The following is a 17,967-nucleotide window of genomic DNA, read 5'->3' on the forward strand; positions in this document are numbered from 1 at the left end:
GAGCTGGGGAACTGGGTTTGGGCCTTTGTGCAGCCCCTGGTGCGTGGCTCAGGGTTCAAGGGGGCTTGAGCAGTAACTGGGACTGATATTTCTGAGTGTTAGCCAGGTAGAAGCTCTTTAGTAGAAAAAATCCTGCATGAAGTCACCTTCATTTTGAATAATACAAAAATCTGTGACCACAGTGCTGCTGTAATAGCTGAGGGAAACTCAGCATTGAGTGCCAGAGCTGTGAGCATACATTTGTTTGTTGGTTGTGCCTTGGTGTTTTCCTTGAAAGACTGAGAGGAACCATATGGCTGCAGAGCAGGATGTTGTCAGGTCAGGAGACCTGCATGCTCAGCTTAGCCGGCTGCTAGACTGTACCTAGGAACTCTTCCTCATCCCACAGTTGAATAATTTGACTCTTAACACTTGAAGCTCTTTTGGGTATGGGCTGTCTTGCCTTATGCTGTAGCATCACAATTTCTGCTGGCTGCCTCCAGCACAAACGTAAACAAATGATGATAGCAGACAACTCTGCTGGCCTCTCTAGCATTTATACTCCATTCTCAAATAAAACTGGATTTCAAAAGCTCTCTGTCAGCAAGATAGGCTCATGTGCATGATCCTTCTTTACAATAAATGTAAAGATAGTAAAACATGCATGATTTAGGTACTAAAAATGGGTCACATAAACTGATCAGAATATGGATTTTATTAATAGTTAAAAGTTAGTTTAAAAAATTAATATAAACAGCTTTAATCACAGTAAAGCATGGAAACAACTAGCTTCTGTTGTTTTTACCCTCAGATATGGGGTCTATCATCAGTGATCCATGCTGTGTCCTAGTGCATCAATGTCCAGCTGTGTGATAGCCACGTGAAGGGTGTGCAAGTGTCACGTGGCAGCTCCCAAACCAAGCCTGTGCAGACTCCTTCAGAGGAATCAGCAAGTCCAAACTTTGCATGTGCTCTATGAGCCTGCACACAAACAGCTGGGAGCTATTGGGTTCAGGCATGTATCACCATTTGGGACACAGCTGTGGCACAAGACACATAATTCCTGCTGTACACAAACACCTGTAACCTAGAAATAGAAGAGGTTAGACTACCAATTTTCAAAGCTCAAAGCTGCATGATGACAGCACTAATTTAGCTACTCTAAGTCCTAATCTTTTAGTGAAGCGTCCTACCGTTTTTCTTATTAATTGCTTATCCTTTTTCAGAGGGCTGGTTAAGCCAGATGTTGTCCTTCCACTAAAAGGAGATTATATCACAAGTGATGCTTCTTTATAGCAGAGCACTAATTTTTCTGGAGCTCTAGCCACCCATTCACAGTCTGAAAGAGTATTTGACAGCTGCTCAGATAAATGGAATGGGCTTTAAAGGCTGTTCTGAAAATCAAACTACCCTTTGTGTGAGTGCCTTAAATGGACATTGGTGCCTAACACTTGGTATCCAAATTAGAGAATTTTTATGTAGTGGTGTTAGGGGTGTGTATTTTTGATGTCGGGCTGATGTGGAGAGACCTCTTCACCATGTCCTGATTTAAAGTTATGGCTACAGATGGATTACTGGGAGGGCTGTGCTGGTTCTACTGATAACAAAATATTGTTCAAGAGCCTCCTGGGTTCCCCTACTCATCCCTGAAGAGAAGAAGAAAACCATCTAACATAGGTGCTGGCTGATATTTAATTCTGCCACATTGCAGGCTTTGCAAAATAATAAAACAGAAATTTCTTATTTCAGGGATTTTGTGACTTAAAAGAGTGAGTGTCTGTTCTGGGCATCCTTCTGACCTAAAAGCTTACTAAATCCAAATAGCAAAGAATTTGTTTCTTATATTCATATGTTCCTGTCACTGTGGTACTTATCATGTGGGACTTTCTTTAGAAGTAAAATAATAGTAATATAACAATTAGTTGACAAATATTTGATTGTTCCCTTCTAGTAACAGACAGCATGGGTAAGGGGTAAAAGCCATAAAACCATGTGAAAACAATAATGAATACAAAATGAAATAACCAAATTGGAAATCAAATCTTCTGAATAATTAATAAAAGATGTCTTAAGGCGTTCTTATGATAAATTTAATGCCATTTTGACTGCTACAAGACATGCTTTATTTCAGTTCTCTGGTGTTCATTGTTTGAAAATGTGCTTGTGTGTGAGGAAATGAAAACATTTTTGAACAGAAGCAAAATTACCAGTTTCTTGCATAATTGGAACACAACAAATAATTAAACCTTCACTAAATTGAGTGCAAATTTTGATGACTAGATAACACCACATTATGTCCTGAAGCTGCCGTATTTCGTTTCTGTGCAATCTGTCTTCCTTTCCATAATATTGCAACAGTATGTTCTGTGCCCATAACATCTACAATATGCCCTCTCTTTTTCAAATGCTATCTTGAGGTATGATTTCATCAGATCTCATAATTTCATTGCACCCTCTTATTAAATTGGTTTGCAGGTGTTTAAATATTTGTGATATGCTGCATAGCCAGCATTTGCAATATTTGCCTTAATCTCATTTGTGGTTTCTTTTTTTATCATTCCTGTCACCACAAGGTAAGATACTGCAGCCCACAGCCAAAGCTGTGTAAAACATCATTCACTCCTTGACAGCTGGAGTAATTTTTTTTTCCCAGTGCTTCTTTGTTCAATTGCATTTATTTTGCTGAATGGTGTAAATTAAAATATTTAAACCATTATTCTGCCTTTATATGCTGATTAAAAGAAAAGTGCTACAAATCTGCAACATGGTTTTAACAAGAAGATGGCATGTTGTCTTCCCTCGCTCCTTTTTCTTTCTTACTTATTAACAACTGCCTTTCTCCTTTTTCTGTTGTTTCAGTTAAAGGATCAAGAAAGTTAAGTCTGCCAACAGATCTTAAGACTGATCTTGGTACGGTAGGCGAAAGCCAACAGCTTTAAACTTCCTTACATTCATTGGCAAAACATTTTACCAACTGATTCATGAGATAACACAATAACCTCAGAGGCTTTGTCTGAAAAGGCTTTCTAAAAACCACCTATTAACCCATACAGTTCTGTTGGCAGCTCTCAGCATTTTGCTTGTTTAATATTCATTTAGTTCATGTAGACGTATATTGCCAATCATTACACACTGTGTGTGTAATACTTTATTCTGAAAAAACTCCAGAAGTTTTTCCAAGCTGGTTGTTGGTGAACTCTGCCTATAATACCCAATGCATGCGCTGGTCTATTTTCTTTATTTGGTGTATGAGTTGTGCCACCACAGTGATAAGACAATTGAACATCTGTATGTTATGGTGTCTTTGAATGTCTGAGAAGTCAGGCTGGAAATCAGTCATTTGTCTCAGTCCTCTCCTTGAGACTTACCTCAGCCAGCTGTTAAATACATAGTTTGCTCTAATCTTTTTCTCAATTGTGCTTTAATATTTCAGTGGAAGAGCATAATGAGAGTACAAATTTCACCTCAAAAAAGCTAAAATGAAAATTTCTATATCTTGAATTAGCTAAAACTGTTGGGAGCAGATCATGCAACACCATATCCACATAAAGGGTACTGCTCCTGGTATTTGGATTGGAATGTACAGTTCACACAAAAAATTCTTATAAGCGGTCTTTAAATATTCTCAGTCTCAAGGAGTTCTTTCTAGTTTTGCTCTCTTGGGAAGTTTCCTTTATAAGATGACTGAAAAAGCCAAGTAGCCATGCCTCATTACTTAGCATCCTTTAAGAGATAAAATTAAAGTTGGATCATGTTCCTTGGATAAGACAGCTGTATTCCATTTCTGTCACTGGGAATCATGTGCACCTGTTAACCAAGGTAGCACTTGTTCCACAAGGCAAAAGTCAGGAATATAAATATGTCTTTCACCTTATAAATGACTGAGAAACTTGGAAAACTGTCAATTGCTCCTGGTAAAGATTAAGTAAATAAACATTGAAAAATTGCTGGGAAAGTTCAATCCAAACTGTGCAGGCTTCAGAGTACGAAGTGATTCAGTTGAAATAAGTTTGAGAAAATAGGAATGGAGAAATACACCCAAATAAAATTTGGAATGGAAAATTGTAATGTTCCTAATACTAAAAAAAAGGTGAAAGAAGTAGGTACCTATAAACCTGTAAAATTAATATTTATCACTAAAATAATGGGTAGCTATTAGGAGGGAAGGTGAATACTTAGAGTATCAAAATAGCCATAGGATAGGACTTAACACTAAGCCATATTCTACAGATCAACATCTTTTTGTTAGTATTATTAAAGGTACATTGTCCTGAAGGACACATAGCATTAAATAACTTTAAACCCTGAAGCATAAGACAAGCAAAAGATAAACTTAATGGACAGAAGACTGTATTAGAGGATTTTGAAAAAGAAAGCATACCATTGTAATTAGAATTGGTGAGAGCTTTATTGTGTAATATAAAATGTTGCGTATCAGAGAAAAAGCTACCTTATCATATTCCTGTAATCATGTTGGGAGCGGGACATTGTAAGCCTTTCCTAGAATATATCAAAAAATTGCAGGCAGGTTTATATTTTAACTACCCCAAGCAAGCACCAAAAAAAAATCCCCAGGAAACCCCAAGGACAGGGGAGCAGAGTAAAAAGCTCCAGAAGTTAAACAAATTCAACCTGAAAGGGTTGGAAGCATAATGATCCATTTTAAATGTATGACATATGTAAGGAACTTTGAAGATTAATGGAATGCATAATGTTGCCTGTAGTTCTGATTTCAGAGTAGTCATGTTTCTACCATTCCTTTATTTGCTTGTATTCATTCTTTTTTTAATAGTATAGAACAAGCTAAGTATAAACTAGAATAAGCCTAAGAAGGTCCAGTTCAATGTCTTGCAGAAAACAGTGGAATGCCATTGGTTCCGAAAGGTTCATAAGCACTGAAAGGACTGATCAAATTGTCACTAAAGCATCCTGTTTGGATGGACTGAAAAAACCCCAAACTTTCAGCTCTCATTCATGACTGTCTTAGAAGGGCAAAATATTCCTGTTAATTATTCTAGCCATTAAAACTGTGCTGAATTATAGATTGCTCAGCTTACAACAGGCTGGGAAGAGTCTCTCTTTCTCAGTATAAGGAGCTAGATTTAAACAAGAGGTCCTGGAAAAGGTGATGACCGCATTTCCGTTACTTCTGCTCCAAAATGTCCTGGCCACACTGTCAGATATTATTTATCCACTGTTTGGCTCTTGCCTGAGACTGTCCCCATAGTCTGAATATTCAAGGGCTAACAATAGTTTTTGGCCCACACTTCTTGTAAAGATATTCAGGTCACCACTTTGAGATGATAAAATATTGTCCATGCATCCCCTTGGCTCTGGCTCGTGGCTCTTTAGAGAGTGCTGATGCATCGCCCACTCTCAGCAGCGGCTGCAGCTAATTGGGACACACATTAGCATTTGGCAGCTTACAGTTCTCTCACTTCTTGTGATCTGCCTCGTGGAATGTCCTTGCTTTCACTTTGCTTTGAATTGTAAATAGTTGAGGTTAAGTAGAAGTTAAATCTATTTCAGGTGGAGGTGTTGCCTGTACTGGAAATTGTCTGGGGAGTAGTTTGCTATCATTTAGGGGAATAATGTGTGATCTGATGACTCAGGGTGTACTTGTTAAACTTCAATAGGATTTTCATGACCTAAAGGTGCTCTGGGACTGCACTTTGACCTTTATATGACTGATGAAGTTGATCTCAGCTTCTTTTTATTTTGATGTGGTGATTATTATCTCTCCTTGCTGAAGCACTTGTCACCTGTGGATGTTGTATCTCCACATGGAAATGAGTGATGTGGCACATGAAGCGATACATTGAAGCTTCTTGATTGTTTTAGCTACTGCAGGTCACAGCAACCCAATGTTTATTTCAGTTAACCAGAAGGGAGATGTGACAATGCTGCTGCATGGACTGTACAGCTTCTCTATTATCCTTCAGAGGCAGCTCTGAATGATAGGGTCTTTATTTTTAAACCTAATAATGTTTCCCAAAGTCTTCTGAACAGATCATCTTCATTTCCTTGTAGTGTTCACAGAGATGAATTATGGGGATAATCCTAACTTTATTGAATCAAGTGGAGAGTCTGAGATATATCCAGACACGTAGAACTGCTTTGGTATGAGAGCTTTCTAATGTTGCTTCACCAGCCACTTCAAGCATCACCTTGTATTTTCCTTTTAGAAAATATTTCTGCTCATTTCACTAAAAGCTTTTAAAGGTTCCAGCTGATCACAGGGAGCCAGACAGAAGCCGTAGCTAAAGATGGGGGAGAGTCAGTAACTGCTGACTTTTCTAGAATTACTATGAACAGATGGTTTGACTGTAAAGAATTATGCCATCACCTAGACTTTATTAGTGAAAGAACAAAAGGAAATGCAAATATAAATAGAAGTCTTTTTTTCTTCTTGCTAAGCTGTGATCTTCAAAATTGTAATATGTTTTCCTATGCTTTTTGCAGATACTTACAAGCAGTAAGATCACAGCCCAAAAACTTTAATTCTGAAAGTTGGGTTCATAAAACATAATTGTAAGGATCCAATTAAGGACCTGGGTTTATGGGTTTGTACTTAATTTTGTCCATTTTGGATGAGGTTTGTGGAACCTGTTTGATTTATGGATATGGTAATAGAGTTATAATATGAAAATATCCAGCATTTGATGCCTTTGCATTTCATTGACAGGGAAGTAGCACTTCTTGGATGCTCCCAAGCTTATAAAACAGTACCTGAATAAATGAAACCTCATTTCCATTTTAAGAATGAGCAGTGGGGTTATAGCAGTTCTTGCTTTAATTTTTCAAAGTATTTACAGCAGACACTAGGCACTCACACAATTTTGAAGCTTATAATCTGTTTTTGCTTACTACTGCATTGGACAAACTGGTAGATTTTAGATGGAACATTCTGTATTGATTCATCTGGATCTATAGTTCTGTTTACAAAGCTAAAGAACATTTCAGAAATTTTGAAACTTTATGAGTTGCTTTCCTCCTTGGTATGACATTGTAGAAAAGGCAGCCCAGACATCCAGCTGTACCAATGATTTTCTTTAAATGCTTGGCAGTATACATTGGAAATTATTTGTATTTTTGCATGATAAGGATTTTGGGGACTGTCCAGTGTATGTCTCCTTCCAGAAGGGTAGAGGAACTTTCTGTTCCTTCCTCAGTCTGAAAGTACCACCTGAATTGAGGAATCATCTCAACTCTGCTTCTAGGTAGAATCACAGCACAATCTAGTTTGGAGGGGATCTCTAGACCCCACAGGTCTAGGTTGTCTAGACCCTCATCCTGCTCACAGCAGGTCAGGCTACACCAGGTAGGTCAGGACAGTGTCCAGTGAAGTCTCACAGCACTTGATCTGCAGTCTGGAAAATGCCAAATACAGGGGAAGGATTTCAGCCCTCAAACAGCTGCTTATGCTCTTGTTGAGTCTATGGCAGATGAGCTTTGCCTTTTCTGCTTCAAGTCTGATCACTATGAAGGTGCAAAACATCGTGAAAGGGACTAAAGTCTTTCACTTTTACGAAATGGTTTTAAAACTTTAGTCTTGGCTATTTCACATATTGAGGCTTGAATTTTGATATTCTGTATTGAGGACCTTACTAGACAAAAGTCTCTTAATCTTCTGCAGGTCAGGTGTATGACAGCACCAGTTTTTTCCTTATTTAAGTAGGAGAATGTTTATAGTCAAACATTTTTTAAAGAGAACCTATATATCTAATGGATATATTAGCACTCTACCAGTCCGAATGACCAGAATTTTGAGAAAGCAACAAGATAATTCAGTTACTATAGCAGAATACACATATACTCTGTGGTTCTATTTCACAGCAGAAAGGGGCTGTGTTCTAACTTCTAATGTTTCCAGATGAGAAAAAAAATACAACAAGCTGATCTACTTGGGAATTTTACAAGCAAGTAGTTAAAAGGAAAGGTAAGTGCCTTAAACGATACAAAAATACCCTAATTAAAATGATTATAAGTAATACAGTTACATTTCATCACAAAGGAAAGGCAGTGCAATTTGGTAGCTGGAAAAACAAAACAAGCAGTGAAGATCATTTAGGAGCTGGTAATAACAAAATGACATGCAACTGGCTAGGCTCCAGTGGCACAGGTACTCACTGTTCCCAAGTTCTTTGGTTCAAATAAAGAAGAGTTCCTTACTGAGGCCTTCAAAGGTAAGTCATTTTCCACTCCTTTCAAGCACTGCAAATATATACAGGGTATTCTTCTGTTCTGGAGTCTCTGTTCACCTCTCAGGTTGTAACATTTTTCACTTTTAAAACCAGAGAACGAATACCAGTTTTTTCCATGGTGAAAATGCAGGTGCAATGCTACACAAAGGGTTGCTCAGGACAAGTTGTTGATATCCAGGTGGTCTTGTGGTCTGTCCACTCTGATTGCATGATTGCATGTTCCAGTGTTGTCTTCTGTGCAGCCCAAGATTTATCATGTTTCGTGCTTATGTTTCAGAATTAAGTCAGGTTTTCTGTCTTATGTTTTCCTGTTTATTGCACAAAGCATAGCAACCATTTATGTTGGATTATTCTGTGGAGGCACACAGAGTGCTGTGTACTTTTTGAGACAGTCCAGCAGTGTGGTGTGATCACTAGAAATTCAGCAGATGAATCTGAGGAGCAGAGTTAGATCAAAGTAGTCCAAAAATTTTCCACTATTCTGTGGGAGGAAAGGTAGATTTGTTTTTAGGTTTGCACTGCAAAGTTTTGATGTTTCAGATATGATAACGTAGAGGTGATGTTATGACATACAATAATGTATTCTCAATGTTTTTCATTTGGAGAGTGTTTATTTTTTATTTTCATTTCATTTTTTTCATAATTTCAGGCAAAAATTAGTAGTTTTTGAGAGATTCTGTTAGTGATCTGACAATGCACTTAATGTTTTCAGCCACTTCACAGTAATTTGATTCTCTGAAAAATACATCTGTTCATCCTGCTTTCAAAAAGCCTAGTGGATTTAGAACCAAGTGTATGATAAGATTTTGTTACCATAGGCAGAATACCATTACATTATAGAGGCAGAATGTTACAATGACAGCATATTATAGTATTAGAATTGACCTAGATATTCTACCAGCATGTCATTAGGGCAACTCTTCCTTCTTCTTCAAACTGATGAAGACGTGATGTTAAATGTACATTTTTGTTGGCAATGCATCTGTCGTAACCTCTTCTGCCAGGGCTTTCACCTTCCCTCCTGCCTGGCTGACAGAACTGCACCAAAGGAAATTTGGGTTTCTGACTTTTTAAGGAAATTTCTTTTTAATACATTCCTTTAAATTCTTATATGTTATGGTATCAGCCTGTGTTCTCACTAATGAATATTCACACTATTACACTTATTTTGATTATTTACAGACAAACCTGAGACAGCTCTTGGGGCCATTTGTACGGTTTTAAGATTACATTTTTTTTTCTTAATTCAAATGTGTATCTCTTTGCTGTGTAAAAATAAAGGTTCGTCACCATCATAATCATTACTCAAAATCTAATTTATTGGTAATACACAGAAAATCCCCCAGTGGAAACAGATGGGTTTTTCTTAACTTTAACAGTAAAGATTGTATTCTTCAACTGTTGTTGAAAATATTCTCTGAGACTTATTTCTCAGGTTCTTTCTGCTCCACATTAAAGCATTTCTCTGGTTCTCTTCTGGTTCTCATCTTCTCTTTTATTGATTACTTCCTTACAACTTAAAATGGTATTATAATGCTTCTAATTATGGATTTTTTTTTTTTTTTGTCTCAGCCTCTCTCAAATCATTAGTAAGAAGGTTTTCAGCTAGTTTTTCTGTTTGAATTTATCCTGTTGTTAGAATTGAAAGAATTGGTTGCTCATTTTCTTTCCTGATTTTTTTGTGTCAAGTATAAAAAATTGCTAGGTAGTAACTGCAAATGAGTGCTTCTTTATTTCTGACATTTTCATTACATTTCCCTTTAACAAGTATTCATCTTTTTACTGCTAAATTGATGGTCTCTTTTGCTTTTTTGCAGAGGTCCCCAAGTTGTTTAGAAGTTTTATGTTTTTAATCAGGCAGGTTGTGTAGGATATGCATGTTACTGTGTGTAAATTAAAATCCACGTGTATATAGAATATCCCTGCACGACATGCCTCAAAAAAAATTGGCTTAATTTGAGGCTGCCCTGTGGGTTTGCTGCTGTCGTGTTGCACATCACGTCTCTCAGTAGTTCCATCAGGTTCACAGAAACTGTTGTTACTTCTTCAGTTCCTCTTGATCTCATCATCCTGCTGGTATTTTGTGTGACACTCTTGCCTCCCATCTAGCACAGTTCTCTTTCTTTTTTAAAGCAGTTTGTGGGGTGCACAGGGCACTGAATGGTGCTAGTATGTGGTAGCAGGGACAAATAAAGCATTTTTAATTCATATGGGTAAGCAATTTTAATTCTGTGGGCCCAGACAAAGGCATACAACCATGAACTGCATTGTAGAAGCAGCACGTGGAGAGCCTTACAGAATTTTATGTCATGAGCTGTTATGTATTTTAATACATCATATATACATCCCATGATTTACTGCCGTGTTAAACCAATACAGTTAAATTAGTATAAATGGACTAAAGGGGTAATTACCTATGATTACTTCCAATGGCTTGCATAAGCCCTAAATTTTTTAAATTAATGCTCAGAATGGCTATAAACTGAGCCCTGGCCATTTAGTTCTCTATCCACAGAGTGCAGACAAGGCTGTTCTCCTGGCATAGTGGGGTGGTTCTTACACAGTTTGGAGACTGCTTCAAGGATAAGCTCCACTAAACCCTGGTGCCCAAATATATTGCATTAGTGTGGGACTGGCTGAAGGGATCCAGGAGCACTGGAGAGGATCATTCTAATTCCCTTCACCTCACAGGCAGCAGCAGCCATGGGTGTAGGAGGTGTAGAGCCACCCAGGGGGTAGGAGGTGATGGCAAATGCAGTGGTAGAAAAGGGATATTTTGTGCAGTGTTTTCTTCAGCAACAACTTTTTGCCTCCTCCAGAGGAAGAGAGAGTGAGGAGCTGCTGCACTGTTATGTCAATAGCACAGAGCAATCTGTGCATTGCTGTTTAAGTCCAACATTAATGTCCCTGATGTCAACAACGCTCCATATCAATTAATATTTCTGAGCCGAGAAGAGCCCCAGTGGCCATGTGACAAAAGCAGTAATCCAGCAAGGACAAAAGTGAAAATGATGCTTTTCCTACAAATCAAACAAAGCTGGAAAAAAAGCCATGTTTTTACAAGCCTCCTGTACGTGTTCTTTGGGGTGGTTGGGAGACATCTGTCATGGCAAAGGAGAATCAGGTGACTCAGGCCTCAGAGGGGTAGTTAATCATTGCAGTCATTCTGAAAGGCTGAGAGCTTGAACATTCTCATTCTCCCTTAGAAAGTACACTGTAGAAAGTAGTACATTTCTTTTTCTTGTCACTTTTCTTGGGCACTTCATCTTTCTTCAGACAATGCAGCAAGGAACCTTTTTTTAAACAGTACATAACCTTTCTTTAGAATTGTTTTGTATCACAGGCCTTAGAGCATTAAAAAAATGTGAGAATTTTTAAATACACACATAGAATTTTCTCATAAATTTGAGGGGTCTTTATCTGCTGGATTCTTTTCAGTTTCTCCATTTAAAAAATTGCAGCCATGTTTCCTATAATTATCTTACTCTTTGTACAATACCTGTGTTTTTATTAAGGCTTGAAGAACTGCATTTCTTCTTGTATACATTTTTAAAAGTTGTATCTAATCAGAAGAACAGTGTTAAAATACAGACAAGTTTGTAGCTGATCACTAAAATCCCTCTTCTGGTCATTGTTACAGCACCCACTAATATTTCATCAATTTCAGTACTTGAAGGGATATCCCTGCAGCTTCTAGGATGAGGCCTGATTTTTGTTTTTCTACCCAGGAACTGTCTTTGCTTATTCAAAAAAACATTGTCAAAACAGCTAAAGGGATTTAGGTGCCCAGATCCTAATGATGATTTCATGTGGGCCTCTGAAGGTAACTGAGACAAGCCAGCATACTTAGAGAAACATAGCAGCATTTCTATTATGCTGAGGCATAGTGAGCAGGGCTTTGGATGTGTTGTGGCAATTCTGTACAATGCTCAGGGGAGAGGACTCACAAATGATGTTAATTTTTCTATAGAATATGATTTTTTTCACTCTCTTATGTTCCTCACCACTTCCTAGGATTCTCCCTGGAGATAATTAGATATTATGCTGAAACACCTTCCCACAAACTGAATTTTGAAGAAAGGAAGCAGCTGGATGAGGATGTGTCTGTTGCTGAGATTGAACACTCAGCCTGTGTCCTTGAACAAAGTCCCCGATCCCAAAGGACTTTCTGCTGAAATATACAAACAGTTCCAGCAAATTTTGGAAAATTTCCTAAGTAAAAATTGAATGAGTCATCCACATCAGTTTTATATATGCTGTTAGCTCAGTTAATAGCCATGTATTAAGGAAAAATGACAAGAATCATGGAAGTTGTGTCACCTACAGAGCTATTTTGTTACACAGTACAGATACTAAATTGCTTTCTAATCTATAATTCTGAACATTTTTTTTCCACTTTTGTTCATTAAGAGTGAACTTTTTTCACATGGAAAGGACGTGACTTGCACATTCAAAGGCCACATGTACCACTCTGTACACTGTGTTCAGTATAGGACCAGAATATTGAGTGAATATAGAAATAGCTTTTCATAATGTACCCTAGTGTTATTGTGGCATGGTAACCAAGAAATAAATTTATCTTGGCATGTGAACATTCATCTTTTCCTTGGATACAATACAAATCAAACAGAGTTGACTGAATATGATACTTAAATGCAGACTCTTGAGGACTAAGATAATTCTCAGCTATAAATAACCCAACATTTAAAATTAAGGCAGAAACCCCAAGATTGTCCCCACCTATAGTGTTGAGGTTTTACAGTTTTGAACAAAATCCTCAGTGTGCTTGCATGAACCTGAACTTTTGTTTTGCTTATTACCTGCTGTTTACTTAAAATAACCTGCTGACCAAAAATAATTCACTAATACCTGGGTGTGGATCCTTTCACATGTTGAAGGGGAAATTGTGCTCAGTAACTCTCCTTATGTTGTCTTGCCCGGCATGAGAGGAAGAAAAATACAACATGAATATTTTACGGTCCAGTCCAGTTCTGAACTCTGATCCAAACCCTGATCAATGGATGTTGTGTTTTAAAGACCTGTTGACCAAGAACAGATGAATGAATGCAGTAAGAGTTGGAAGCAGGCATGTTTTGTTTCCCACCCCATGAGACAGCAACATGGGCTGTGCTGATTGACCATGGCCTCAATTCTATAGAGCTGTTGCAGACAAATCAATTGTTCAGCAGTCAATTTCCTTAGAAGTGAAATAAATCTATGTGATATACAAAGAATAAAATACTTAGCAATATTATGGCTGTTTTTGTAATTATCTCAAATAGTGGCCTGTTTCCTGCAGCTTTGAGTCAGGTAGGGAAGATGTCTAGCTCTGAATTCTACCCTGGAGTAAATTATACTTGCAGTTCTTATGAGAGCAAAAAGGAAAGAAAATACTCAAATTGACTTGGTATCTCTTAGGAGACACAACAGCAGGGTGCCATTGTTACCTGCAGTACCTTGGTAAATGCCTGTGTGCATAAGTCAGCAAAGTGCTGTGGGATCTGCAGCTCTAAAAACACGTACCAGTTCTGTGGCCCTTGGGTTTTTTCAAATTATACCTTAAAGAGATGGTGAGTTATTTTCTACATACATGTGATGAGTTGATAAAACAAATCAGCAGTTACTCACAGAAGATTTGGTTTAACCCATTCCCAAGTATCAGAACACACATCTCTCCTCCATTCTGAATCTTGGGAGCTGCCACTTTACCTAGCATTTGTTGCATTCACTTTCCAGATCACGTGAATGGTCACTGTACCAGCCCAACCTCCCAGAGCTGCAGCTCGGGCAAACGCCTTTCCAGTGCAGATGTGTCGCGAGCAAACCGCCGAGGGCCCGGCAGGCCCCCCTTCAGGAAAGCGCAGTCTGCAGCCTGCATGGAGATTTCTCTCCCAGTCACCACAGAAGGTGGGTGGCAATGACTCTTTTGCCAGCTATTTGTGAATTTCTCACCAGGTGTGAAAGGGAAAAGTTCAGCAGGATTCATGTCTGGGTTATTGCCTTGAGCTAACTAACACTTTAAACTATGATAGGCTGTCAGCAACACTATGATCCTAATCCTGTTCTTGTGAGGAGCATTTGTATCCTAAGTCACCCACCTGCCAGGGTATCTGCATCACAGTTACAGCTGGAACCAGTGCTCCCTGATTTCCACACCTGATAATGAAGACAGAGCAAGGGGAATTGTATCACTCAGATTGTCTACCTTTGTATTTTTAAATGCAAATTGTTTCAAATACCTGTTATTAGGGGCACATGGCTAGAAGATTTGATTTTTTAATTGTTATGGTAACATAAAATAGCAAAATTTTTCCTCCACATTAATGACTGATTATCAACATAACATAACCCTTTCATAAAGCTCTCTTTATTTGCCACACAAAAATGGTAAGTTACACTGTCATATAACAGCTCCTGATGGAAAATACACCACTGCCACAGTAGTTTCTGTTGCTGAGTGTTTGTCTTCATCCTATGTAGTACCAAACTCTTGTGGAATTCTTGTATGCTGATATTGGTGTAATATCAGCACTACTGTACCTGCCAAGGCCACAGTATTATCTAATCCTTTTATCCTTTTTATTTCTTCCATGCTCCCACAGTAAATAGGGTCACTGGCAGGCAGAGCCCACAGCCCCCTAAGGTTCCACTGGCTCTTGTGTAGGAAACATTTAGCAATACAGTGATACTTTCAATGGCATCATGTTGCTTTCTGCATACCTGTGTCATGAAAGATTCACTTCATGTCATAATATAAAGTGTACCTCTTTTGGGGATAATAATCTAACTTGCTTTCAGGTTTGAGAAGTAAATTGCATTAATTGACATTAAAATTAAATTGCATTAATTCCTTTTTGAAGGTATCACTTAAATAGTGTTACAACTTTCAGTAAAGTCAGTGAAACGACTGTTACAGGAGCAAGCCAGACAATCTCCAGAGTCATTTATACCAGCATATAATGTGATGGGCCATGGTTGCAGGCTGTGTGGATTTGTGTACAAGTCACCTTTTAGCAGGTTTGTTGACTAAAATAGTTTTCTGATTTACCTGTAGTCTCTCAGTAAAGCAAAGCTTTCTGTCCAGCTAAATTATTTTTCAGATGGCAGTATTACTTTTTTGAGTTCTAGCTCTACTGCCTGGAATGACTGACATTCCACTGTTCTTCATGTATCTTGAATTTCTAAACACACTGCTTTGTCAAGTGGTTTGATGTGTTTCTAAAGGTTTTTCTGCTAAATAATATGGTGGAAGGTGGTATGATGCTTGAAAGATTCTTAGTCTGGGTGAGGGAAAAGGAAGAAGGGAAGTTAAAAGATTTGAGAAAGAATATGCTGAGAATAAGAATTCTCTCTCTAATGTGAAAGTGGTTTTGATCAAAACCTTCTGGTTGAGCTGTTCCAAAATAAAATGAAAAAATTATCCTCTTTGCTAAGAATTTATTGACTACTTAGGAGCATATGGTGCAACAAAAAATAGATGTATTCCCAAGAAATTATTTCCTTTATTTTTGTACTCTCCTGAGGTGAGTCAAGATACATGTTTTATATCCTTTCTAGAAAGGCAGCATTTCAGGTTAGAATTTGGTAGGATTTTATTATTCTACCACAGTAGAATTTTGATTAGTTTGCTATCTCAGAAGGACTTGTCAGACATTAAAAAAAAAGCCTTTGTGTGTGGGTAAATGGTTCTTACCTTTTTTAAGCCTGTCTCCAAGGCACTGATAATACTTGGAGATTTTTTTAATAATGCTTCCAGTTCCTGTTCTTTACAACCTCTTCTATTTGATTTGATTAAAAAGATAATACATTTTGGTAAGTAATCATAAGACATATATTAGAATAATAGATGCATCTTCTCCCCTTGCATTGGATTTCAAACTCTACTTACTTAAATCTGACCTCCTGGTACATTAGGAACTGTATTTCCAGCATTTTCATCAAGTCTATTTTCAACAAACTTTCACACAATAAATTCTTCTGACTGTTCCAGTGAGCTGATTGTCAAGATTTTGCTGACTCTCACCTCTTTACTTCTGCACAAGGATTCCTAATAGAGACAAACATTTTTGAAGAATGTCTTTGCAATGATGAATCATAGGAAGGAAATGGAGGGGGGGAGGGAAGGGCAGGGTAGTTGTCTTGTTGTCCGCTGGTTGAAATATTGCAAACTGCTCAGATTCATACAGTGCTGATATTTCTCCTACTTTAATAGCAGAATTATTCAAAAGCCAAGTAGCAGTGGCAGAGGAGTGGTGCATCATTAGTGCTGCTCCCTAAACCTATGTTTTTCCCAGTCTCTTCATCATCTTCTTTTATGCTTTTTGAAATGTTGTATGTTGTCTCAGTATCTTCTGCTTTCAGAAATGCACCACTCTCATGGCTGTAGTAAAAATATCTGTAGTTCCTCAGTATTCTATATCTAATCTTAGCAAAAAATTAGAACCTTGTAAATTCTCAATAGCATATTATTATTTATAAGGAAGAGATTTTTTTAATGTGAAACACTGGAACAGGTTGCCCACAGAGGTGATCCCTGGAAACATGAAACATTCAAGGTTTCAGGGCTCAGAGCAACCTGACCTAGTGGAAGTTGTCCCTGTTTGTTGCAGGTGGGTTGGAACCAGATGACCTCTAAAGGTTCCTTCCGGCCCAAAGTGTTCTATGATCCCATGATCACTGATTCTAAACAATTTTGTTTTCACATACTTGTGATTAAGCAGTATATTTCTTGAGATATAAGAATTTATAGGCATTGTAAACAAATCTACAAATACAGGAAATTCCATTGCTGAGCTTCAAGCCCCTTTTGAAAAGAAGTTCTTGAAATTTCAGGAATTAGTGATTATATTTCTTTGATAAGTCTTTCTTGCACAGAGTATAAACTACTTTTTTTTTATTATCAATTTAACATTGTGCTCTTAAACAGTAATAAAAAATACCCATGAATGCAAATTATTCTTAGCCAATAAAATCCTTGCAGGGATTCTGACCCACGATAACATTCTGTAGAATGGGAATGTGTTTTGTCTCCAAGCTTAGTGGATTTCTTTGAGGGCTGTAGCCATTTGCACTGCTCATGTTTCAGTCTGTTCCAGCCCTGGGTTCTGACTAGCACCCCTTTTTTTTCTGCAGGTCTTCAGAGAAACACTGAAATAGGGATTCAATTTTTGTTTAGCTTCCTGGGGAAAATGTGTGGCTCAACTGGTTTACCTTCTGTACTGTGGCACAGACCCAAAATTGTTCATCTCAGCCTAAGAGCTAACATCACAGTTTTTAAATCTGCAGAAATCCCTACCTGATAAAGAATTGCAGTGTAGATTAATAGATCCCAAACATCTGCTTCTTTTTTGCACAGGAAAACAAAAAAATTGGGTTTTAAAAAAATTTTAATTGCAAATTTAGATTAAAGAAAACCCTGAATTAAAGAAAACAGTGGCATTAAAACTAAAATTGCTGTGGGAGGGAGCTCATTGTGGTTGTACTTGTGTAGCTGGTGGGTACATGGATGTGTGCACAGATCCACATGCTGGCACACATTTCTCTTTTGTGTTTTATGAGAACCCTTTCAGATTTGATACTTCTTGGTTATTGGTTTGGGTTTTTTTCAAACACTGCTTTTTAAAGCTATTTTGCATTCTCCAAACGTTTCTCTCTGGCTTGTGTTGGCTGAGTCTGCAATTTTTTTCCTCCTTGTCTGCATCCATACAGGAATCTGGGCATTTTGCATACACATGTCCACCTGTGGTTCCATCATACATCATGGGGAGAAAGTAAAGAGAGAGTG

The 17,967-nt window shown here is 37.8% G+C and overlaps 1 protein-coding gene across 4 annotated transcripts in view; it reads left to right on the top strand.

The window, feature by feature from the left end:
* Window positions 1-17,967, top strand: part of STXBP5L (syntaxin binding protein 5L) — a 183,748-nt gene that overhangs the window by 147,651 nt on the left and 18,130 nt on the right. For 2 of the 4 annotated variants that reach the window (XM_058824985.1, XM_058824983.1), the window contains one exon: window positions 13,920-14,090. The exons of 1 other annotated variant lie outside the window; for it this stretch is intronic. In XM_058824985.1, coding sequence (XP_058680968.1) covers window positions 13,920-14,090 — 171 coding nt within the window. Of the gene's footprint in view, window positions 1-2,838; window positions 2,890-13,919; window positions 14,091-17,967 lie in introns of all 4 variants that reach the window. One more of the 4 variants, XM_058824980.1, reaches the window with a different exon arrangement.

The sequence above is a fragment of the Ammospiza caudacuta genome, chromosome 2 (genome assembly GCF_027887145.1).
Source record: "Ammospiza caudacuta isolate bAmmCau1 chromosome 2, bAmmCau1.pri, whole genome shotgun sequence".
NCBI classification, from domain to species: Eukaryota; Metazoa; Chordata; class Aves; order Passeriformes; family Passerellidae; genus Ammospiza; species Ammospiza caudacuta.